The 10,521-nt window shown below is 36.4% G+C and overlaps 1 protein-coding gene across 1 annotated transcript; it reads right to left on the bottom strand.

Moving 5' to 3' along the window:
- Positions 1-3,215: 3,215 nt before the first annotated feature.
- Positions 3,216-7,026, bottom strand: IGIP (IgA-inducing protein). Its single transcript, XM_008574312.1, has one exon. The coding sequence runs from the start codon at positions 3,543-3,545 to the stop codon at positions 3,384-3,386; it is 162 nt and encodes a 53-aa protein (XP_008572534.1). The 5' UTR covers positions 3,546-7,026; the 3' UTR covers positions 3,216-3,383.
- Positions 7,027-10,521: the final 3,495 nt, after the last annotated feature.

Raw genomic sequence — 10,521 nt, 5'->3', positions numbered from 1 at the left:
AAAAAAAAAAAAAAAAAAAAAAAAAAAAAAAAAGACTTGCTCTGAGTAAGTCATTCCCCCATGAAAGGGGAGGGAGAAATGAAAATGTGGATTCATTCAAGAACCAAATTCCAGAACAGCAAGTGTGGCTTTTGAGTTATACAAAGGAAGCCTCCTTTGCTACAGGGAACATCGACCTTGCCATCCAGCTAAATACATCCTGAGGTGAGGCAACCAAAGTCAGAAAGACCTTACAAATTATGGGATGAAGAGGCAGAACCTCAAAGGGAAGGCAATATATTAGAGAGATTGAGACCATGGATGTGTTTTGGCATCAGCCTACCTGGAATTTGAATCGTGACTGTGGAACCCTGGGCATGTTAATCTTTCTGTGCCTTAATGTCCTCATCTGTAAAATGGGGATAATTAACAGTGCCTATCTCGTAGAGTTGTAGTAAGAATGAAATGAAGTAACCTAGGTAAAACACTTAGCTTGGTACTCCAAATATTTCGAGCACTCAATGTTTGAAAAATAAAAGGTGGTGGACTTGAAAAAATTTAAGATGGTGGCAGTACAGACTCACCCTTAGTGCCACTGCCAGAGACAGAAACTGATGCTAAGCTGGAGCTGCTGCCAGTCTCCTCAGGAGGCTGACAGAGGTCTGAGGTGTGAGTTGAACATGCAGGGAGATTCAGGATGCCTAGGACGGTGGGGTTAACTGGATAACCCTCCTGTCTGAAAGGTGGGGATATCCTACTCTTTTAAACATTGCAACATTCAATGAGTCTGTTTTGGGACATTTTTTTACTGCCAACCTAAGTGCCAAACAGCCTGAGTTGTTGAACGAATCAAAGTGAATGAAAATCAATGTTGGTAGGAAAATTAGATTGACTTTATTGGAAACACTCTCGAGATATGCAATATTAAGGTGGAATCCCCATTTTCAGGAGAAAAAAAATGTTGTTCCTCCTCCTGAAGTTCTATAAGTGTAAGGAAAGGTGCTGAAGTGAGAGCAGTGGAGGTGTATATGGTGGGCCTGAGGTGAGTGGTCAAACACTGAAAAAAGAGAGATTTATTTCCTCTGATGCTGAAAGCAGAACCTCTTCCAAAACCCAGTATCCCAAATCAGAAAGTCCTGTCTGCTTAAAAAGAAATTGTTACTGGAACTAGGAACAAAGAGATTTCTAAAACCCATGCAAAAGAGCCCAAATAAATTATATACCACATGGTGAAATAAACGTTAACATCAGGGCTGGCCAGTTAGCTGGTGTTTGTGAGGTGCTGAAATACCAAGGTCCACGGTTTGATCCCCGCACTGGCCAGCTGCCACACCCCGAACCCCCCCAAAAAGTTAACATCCATTGGAGGTGGAGGTGGGAAGAGATTGCCAATTACATTACCTTAGAAAAGTGCATAGAAAAATGACAAAAAGTTCTTCCTGAGCATGATGAGCCACTTCCTTGAGAGGCTCCCATGGCCCTACCAGCCTAGTCCTGTAGTTTATTTTTTATTTTCATTTTTTTAAAAAGATGACCAGTAAGGGGATCTTAACCCTTGATTTGGTGTTGTCAGCACCACACCCTCCCATCCTATATAACCGGCCATCCCTATATAGGGATCCGAACCTGTGGCCTTGGTGTTATCAGCACCACACTCTCCCAAGTGAGCCACGGGCTGGCCTAGTCCTATAGTTTAGAAGTATCCCAAGTCTGAGATGTTACCCCTGCAGCTCTGCAGTAGGACCTGACCTCATGGCCTCTTGATCTCTAAACTAACCACCGGGCATATAATCATAGTCCCATTTGGAGTCTTTAAAAGATTAAGCCCCACAGGACAGTTAGGGAGGGGCCTGACTCCTGGCTTTTCATTCCCTTATATGTAGAGCAAATCATGGCTAGATTTTCTACCACAAGCTCCTATATTTGAGAGCCTTCCTCTCAGACACGGACCTAGGCATTTATCTGATCCCACCTTGAGGAGAGAGGAGAATATGGTTTCTCATTCAGGAAGCACCTACCTGTCTTCTGTGTGCTCCCAAAATCAGAGGTACTGAAGAACTCAGGGAAAACTGAAGTTTCTTAGGCACCCCACCCACTTCTCCAGAAGTGTGGCACCTTCAGCTTTAATTTTTCATAAAGCAAAGTTTCTGTGTTATTTTTATTGGAGTTGGTGGTTGTCAGATATGGAAGCTAGTCCAATCCTGCTGTCCTTTACAAAGAAGGGCCATTTTAGCAAGAAAATAACAAAACAATAATCACAATAAACTCTCTTGGGATTCACCCAGGGAAGCCTGGAACTGTAATACTGTGAACTTGAGATATTCTATGGCCACGCATCAGTTTTCAGAATATAACCATTGTCATATATACTTAAATAACATTGAAAGATTTTCTATAGTGTGATTTTTGCCAGGAACCTTAGAGAACTACTTATTCCAAACCTTCCTCATCCAGCCTGAAGGTAAGTGAAACCATCAAAGAAGATAAAATGAAAAGAAAAAGCCACAGATACAATGCCAAACTACACTTCCAAAGGTCGAAGAAATATCATACACCTGAGGCTCGAGTCTTTTGCTGGTTTTTGAGTTAGAGGTCGAAACTTGGTGGTTCTCTTTGGTCAGATAATCTACTGTTCTAGGGGAAGGCCCCATTGAAACTATTCTGAAGGATCACTCTTGTGCCATGTTTTTATTGGTAACTTCATTCACTGTCAGCCATTCCACTCATGAGAAAAACAGTTTTGAAAGGGATCTTATTTTAAAACACATCTCTATTTTCTACAGAGGATTCTCTTCATCTTTCGTCATTGGCTCTTTCGTAACCCTTCCACTACCCCAAACCAAATTCAAATTTAAAACGATAGAAAACAAAAAACCTTCCATGAGAAAGGAACATGATCTATAGAACAAGCTTTTCCTTCTCTTTAATGTGATGGCTAGGTTAACCATCACACCACAGAGAATTTTGAAAACTGACCCAAAAAGTCAGACAGGGAGACCATTCACATAAATTTTTTAAAAAAGAATATTTTTAGTTTAAAATAGAAAATATTGTTTTCCAGTGTAAGAGATCACACTTAATGCTTGCAGCCAATTAATGATCATAGGTAAGAGGATAGTATATCTGCTAATGAGTCCTAAAAATGGTTTCCATCTATCAAAAAAAAAAAAAGAATCCAAGAACAACCAGACCCTTCCCCCCCAGAAGCACTGAAACAAAAGACTGATCTGTTTATATAGTCACATGAAAAATAAACATCTTTATTTTTTTGCCTACTTTATTTCATTTTTTCAAATAAAATTTAAATCTGTACAAAGTATACTGTTACAGTATATATTTTGTAAGAATCAATGCCTAAAAGAATCACAATACTTCAATAAGCAGTACAGCAGACCTCGCTAGTTTCAGCTTTGATATTGAACAAACTCAAGCCGGCTGATGCACAACACGTTTGCTTGGTTTCCACATGGTGATTTCCCAGCACTGAGATGGGAGAATATGACAGCAAATATGGTTATATTACAGCCCGACACACTGCGCTTCTTCAGGTGATAATAACTGCACATATTTAATACAGAATGCTCAAATTTACTTTTTGAATTGCATTTGCTTACTTCTTAGTTGGCAAAATTCAGCATTCTTAAATGGGGTCCCCAAACAGTGCAAATTAATGATAATCTACTGTATATTGGCACGTCTCCAATAAGGATTAACTTGTAAACTCAAAGAATATCAACAACTTAGTCTTAAATTTTAACTAATATACATCTGGCCCATTTAACCAAAGTCACTTTGGAAAGATGTTAAAGAACAATTCTATTTCTGAAAGGAAATTGTTTTGACCATTCTTTAGAGAAGATAATTTTTCAAATTGTCATTAAAATGTTTTACTATAAAAATTTTACAAACTTGATTATAAATTTCAGGATTATGATTCACAGCAGACAAATACAAACTGTCTATATTCCAATACTACTCTTAAGACTTTCAAACAGAGCACAACCATGTCAGCTGTGTTAACTAAAATTCTGAACAGTGAACTAAATTTATAAGTGGTGCTGGGTCTAGCAAGGGTAAATACACAGTATATTTCAATGAAAAGAATTGTCTTCTTTATACTTTATTTGTTTTCCCATAAGGAAACATTAATGTTTACATTCTTTAATAAAGTTAATCTTACATCAGAATATAACTTAATACTGTCAGCAACAGGGACCACACACAGTAAATAAAAAGCACATTTAAAATAAGTCTGAATTCACATAGATTAACATTTGTTGGTTAATAAAATATCGACAGTATTACAATCTTACAATATTTACAGTAAGAAAAATCTAGAGTAATATATACCTTTCACAGCAGGATTTCTTTTTTTAAAATTTCTTCCAGTTTGGGATTGTGTATACACAAAAGCTCAAAATAAAGCTACTCTGCAATATAATCTTAAAATAATGGCTACTAGGGGGAAATTCTATCACAACCATTGAAAATAATGGTGACTTCTCACGGAGTCTGTGGCATCTGAGAACCCAGTTAATTAACCGAAGTCTTGCTCAAACCAGCCTCAGTTACCCAGATTAAAGCAGAACTCCGGCCTTCCCTGACTGCTGAAAACCCAACAGACTTTCTCAACATGCTATAAGAAAAGAGGGAAAATTGGTTTCAGCTCACACCTCATGGCTGGAACCTCCGTCCAGTGCACATTCCCCAAATTATGCTTAATGAGGGCCAATTTCATCCCCCCAGCATCACAAGAGTCCATCTTCCAATCACAGTGCACTCTGACACAAAGCTCACCCATTTCTCAACTCTTGTGCATTAGGATAAGACATGAACTTGGCCCATATAATACACACCAGCATCTTAGAGACTTGGGACCAGGCAAAGAAACCAACTAGTAATAGTTTGCACTGCGATCAATAAGAAAATGGGAAGTGATGCACATTTCCAATTAGAATGACAAGAAGACCCACATCCCTAAACTGGAATTTGGCCAGGGCATCAGAGTTAGCACCCCCTCTCTGAGTACCACAAGCTATTAGGATGTGTGCTCTGGGCCTCCTCTAAGAAAGAGCATCTACGGTAAGTAACACAGTGTGGGACATTAGTTCAATGATGACTCCTAAGAAAGCAGATACAATTCTTGAATCTGGGGCTGTCTATGGTACCTGAGGTCAATCAATCATCCGAGCTGTAACCTGTCCCAACCCTGCTTACTTTATCTGATGGGCACAGAGCACTCAGGGACATGGCTGCTGGCTACTTTGGACTCTAGATCTCACAGGTAATCAACAGGTATCTGGGATTGAATTAGCAAACTGTACCATAGCTCCTTAAACAGACACTGTCAGGTTTGAAATCATGTCAAGCACGAATCTTCACTGTCAGGTCAGAAATCAAAGTGGGAGTCTTCCCACATCAAGCCAAAGTTATTTTGTCAAAACCTTAGAGGAGTTGGACAGTTTTTCATGTTACAAGTGATTAGTTTACTTATTTCAGTCAAGCTGGATTGGCAAACCAGACTGATATATTTAGTTGGCTTTGTTTTTTTGATTCTTATGTATGTGCTAACCCAAAGCTATTGTATTTGGGCTAAATACACTGACAGAGAAAATTCAGGCAACAAAAGTTTTCAGCAAACTTCTGTGGCATTTTCTTTTTGGAAGTCAATGCAAGATCTAAAGGTATTTCTACCCAACAAAGTCTGTTTAAGTGTTTAATGTTACTTCCTTTTTGGTCCTATACAGAATGCTATGACTTCTATATAGGTCTGAATGCTGCTCCATGTAGATTCCTTCTGTATATCTAAAAATATATACTTTTCAGTAGTTCAGTACATGGTTAATCTTCCCACAGAGGAAGATTTTTTTTTGTAATCACATGTTGCAAAGTAGAAAAACATCTCCTTTCTAAGAAAGGAAATATACTTTCCTATTGTACACTTTTGAATAAAGCCCAAAGGCATGCACCAAAAATCATTATTAAAACTAATACATGCACTAAAATGGTGTAGAGTTAAAGTGCTGCTTCTCAATTTTTTAATTTGAAGAAGACATTTTGTCAGTTGTTGACTCAGACATCTCTCCCCCCACCCCAACCCGCCTCATGGCATCAAGAGAGAAAAGCAGAAAGTATGCACAAATTTTTAAACTATTCTTTACATGGGGGAAAGAATAGATATATCAACTATACTATTTATAAACTGGATTCCCAGTTTTAAATAAAACCAATATTTACTGGTAAAACTTGTCAAAGCTAATACACCCAAACAAATGTTACTAGTAAATAATGTTCTACATAGAGAATAATTTACTTTGGTTTTATGCACCTTCTCAAAAATAATTCTAGTGTCCCATATATCACCAAACTGATGTGTTCCAGCAAAGGTGTAAGGCAAATCTTTTTTTTCCCTAGTGACATCTTGTTTCCCAATAGACAAAACTAAAATCTTTTGGTGAGAAAGGGGTTAAGATAATGGCTAACCCCTTGGCATCCTGAGCATTGTGGTTTATCAGACTCTACCCTGCTAGAAGTTGTCAGGCATCCTGACCCCTGCCTTGAACCAGGAATGGCTCCCACATCTAGAGATGCCCTGACTCCTTATAAATAGCTCTCAGAACTTTGCTTCTTTTTCCCTTCTGTCTGGATGTTATAATGTCTAACAAAGTTCGTTGCAGTGTCACATTTTGCTAGTAGGGGCCGCCATCTTACAATAATTCCAATCTGTGATGTTTTAAACTAATACTTAGTTCTTGATTTTATCAATTACTTGCATTAAAACTCTTTCTAGAATTTATTTAGAGCAGAGATCCTTAACTTGGGTTTCAGAAGATGTGTGATGCCCTTGAGGTTGTATGCAAAATTATCTGTATATGTGCATTTTTTTTTCCTGGGGAGAGGGTTCATCACTTTCATCAGGTTATCAAAGGTATATGTGATCCCAAAAAAGGGTTACAGGGACTTAGAGGGATACCCGTAATTCATTTTATACCAGGATTGGGAAATGGGGGCATTAAACTAAAAATGGCCTCAAAAAAAAAAAAAGAAAGAAAGAAAAGAAAAGAAAAAAGAAAGAAAAGAAAAAGAAGGGCCCAATTGCTGGTCTTTTCTCTTTATTCACATTTGGGAAATAAGTGCTTCAAAATGGGAAAAATAATTAAGCTGGTTAAACTCCATTAGAAAAAAATCAAAACCACTAAAATTGTTTCATTTTCCATATGTGGTAAATTTAGTTTCCAAGAAAAGGTTTGGAAACTAAATTTCTCTCTTTTCCTAAAGGAAATTCATAGATAAAATGCTGAACATCATCCACATTTAAAGATGTGACAACATAAAACTTAGATAACTCATGCTATGAGCCTTTAACTTATGAGTTTGAGTAAAGGATTATCTAGAGTCAAATATACATTTGTTAACCTTCATTTCCCAAAATTGGTCCATATTTAGACAACTACCTGGCACAATTCCATGAGATAAACCTAAAATCTGAACAACGGAAGTTAAACTTTCTATCCAAATTAAAAACAAAGCCACAAGGTTCCACAATAGAATTTGGCCACAAACATTCACACTACAACATAGAGGACTTTCTCATTTCGAATACATCACTAAATTTTCAGCAGAATTTGCAAACATAAGATCCAGAATGACTAGCAAAACATGCTGAGAAGAGCATGTCAAGAATTAAACCACCAACACCACCCCCATTCAGAAACACACTCAGACATTCCAAAAATAAACCAGATCTGAAAAGAGGCCTCTCACTTGTTGGTTTTAAGTATGAAGTGCATAAAAAGCTTTGAAAAGGGGGATATAAGATAAAATTATTAAATAATTCTAAAAAATAATTTTAGTCAAAAACACATCTCTGTTTTATTGACAAAACTGTCAATTTTTTTTTTTTTTGCAATTCTGAACACCAATTGTGTTGCATAATCTAAGACAAAAAATATGTTCACAGGTACACTTTTTGTTTTTATTTTTTTTAGAGCACATCTTTGAGGTTATAAGACTGCCTCTGGTTAAAATAAAGTCTCTTACCCCTTGCTGCCCTCCCATCTCAAAAAGTGAGTCAACTCTGAATTCCAAAAAGGAATATTCATTCAATATTATTATTCCAATACCACTTATATCACATAGACCATGAGGAAACTATATGAACATTATGGAAAAATGCATGAAAGAGGGAGCTGCCATTTGCCACCCACTTCACTTCCAGCTTTTTGAGCATGTATCCAGTTAGACTCAGATCTCACTGACTTCAGTGAAAACAGATCAACACTCCAAAACCAGGCCATCTCAAGCTGGAAGTTGAATCTCAAAGACATCATTTAATACACACACACACACACACACACACACACACACAAACATTTTCTATCCTAAGCTTTCACTTTGTCTATTTAAACAGTTTAATAAAGCTCACATTTACAAAGGATTTTATTGGCAAATAAAAGCCCATATTAAAAATCTTATCAAAACAAATTTTTGTTTTACATAGCTAACACTAAGAAATATTTTCTTGGTCTTATAAAGCATATTTAATTGCATATAAGTTTTGCTTTGGGTGGGATATTGAAAACATAATTCTGCAAGAAATTAGAAAAGACTAGAAACAAAAGTGAAAGTGACTAGTCTTAACTTTCAAAAAATCAAGTGCAAAGATAAATAGTGCAAATAATGAAAATTAGAAATTTTATAGGCAACTTTACATAGTCTTTCCTGCTTTTTCACTTTTACATATTGACAACTTTGTAAACTCTAACAACTGTATGCAGCATAGAAACGGGCTATCATTTATCTCCACTGACTAGACTCAAGGAAGCCTTTCAATGACTTGTCTCACAATCATTTAAATCACTGGTTTTTAACACAGGTTTGAGAATTCACTTCTTTTTAAATTATTCCTAAGGGAGGGGTTATTTAAGAAGGCTCTGCACTGACTTAAACAAGTTATAGTATCTGACAACACAGTAAAACGTGAAGATTATACTAAGTGCCAACTCTACAGAATAAGGTATACTATAAATAATACTGCTATTACTAATGAACTTGATATTTATATGAAATAAAAATTATCTTCCAAGTTCAAAATCAGAACCTCTTTTTTTTTTGGCTATTTTAAAAGAGATTTTATCACTGATGTGTAGAGATTTGAGTAAAATGAAGCTTGAAAGAAATCTGTCAAAATCACTGGGAATAAATCCATACTAAATTTGACAACAAAGAGTTAATCCAAATATACTGAATTATGTTACTTAAAAAACAAATATTATATCAATTCCTTATCTTAAATAATTTAAAACACTACTGGGAGAATGAGAACATAAATCCAAACACTATCAGCTCACCTGACAAAAGACACAAGAATCTCCAACTTGTACTAACTTATATTATTAACATTTTCCACCACTGAATTCTTGGGAATTCTACAATTTTAAAGCAAGTGAGAAAGTGGGAAAACAAACAGAAATATGAGTTTAGGGGGTATGTTGTCTAATTTCAGAAATATAGTATTATTGATGTCTCATTAGGTACCCAATGTGAAACAGTTGCTAAGATTGCAACTATAAAAGAAACAGAAAAGATATTTAGTTTCAATGTAGTGTTTCTACCAGGTTTATGGTCGTCTTCTAAGAAATTTATGTGGACCAAAGGCTTAAAGTTCTGTAAAAGTAAGGAATAATATGGATCTTTGTGGACTACAAAATCAAATAATTTGATCTAAGGACCATTCTTAAAAGTAAAGGAAAACTACACAGTAACGAGAACCCAAGACAACAGATAGTCTGTATGATAAGTATTTCTGATACTTTAGAAATAACTGAAAAAAAGTTTGAAATTTTCTTTTCTTCTTCTCAAAATAAGTCCCCAGCACCAACTTGCCTTGACCAGAAAGCTGCCATTCCACAATTGTGCTACTTAATTTGTCCCAGAGAAGCAAACACTCTACACATGAAAAGATTTGTATAATATATCATCATCATCATCATCATAAGTCTAGCTACAGACCAACAGTTTTCTCATAACCGAGGGACCCATTTTCTCTGGCTTTATTGAAAGAAACTTCCTTAGTGAAAATCAACTTCATTGTCCTTAGCAAACAACTCTCATTCAGACTCCATCTTAGTAACTTTTTCTACCTCCAATAAAAATTCCTCCCACTTTACCTCCAAACCACTCCCTTATATACCTCACACCCCCATTTACAAACACATTAAACAGCTCTCCCCTTTCTGCTCTCAAATTTCCAAATCTGTAAGTCTTAGTTCCCAGAAACTTACCCAAAATACACATACTTCTTACTCTCTTCAATCACAAATGTCTTAACATTAATTTAGATGCCCTTCAAACTGCCAACTTAAGACTATGGGGAAAACAGCAGTCAAAAAAACTGCCCAATTACCTCATAATACAGAAATCTTTTGGATCATCAGTTAGCTATGTTCTAAGGCAGGAGTGAGCAATCTCTTCTCTCTGAAGTGGGTAAGCTTGAGTGCCACTGGCAGGCCTATGACAAGAACAACAAAGAAGGAAAGGAGA

This window comes from Galeopterus variegatus, unplaced genomic scaffold, assembly GCF_000696425.1.
Source record: "Galeopterus variegatus unplaced genomic scaffold, G_variegatus-3.0.2 Scaffold1032, whole genome shotgun sequence".
Taxonomy (NCBI): Eukaryota; Metazoa; Chordata; class Mammalia; order Dermoptera; family Cynocephalidae; genus Galeopterus; species Galeopterus variegatus.
Note: the sequence above shows the minus strand (reverse complement) of the source record. Positions and strands in the feature narration are given on the sequence as shown.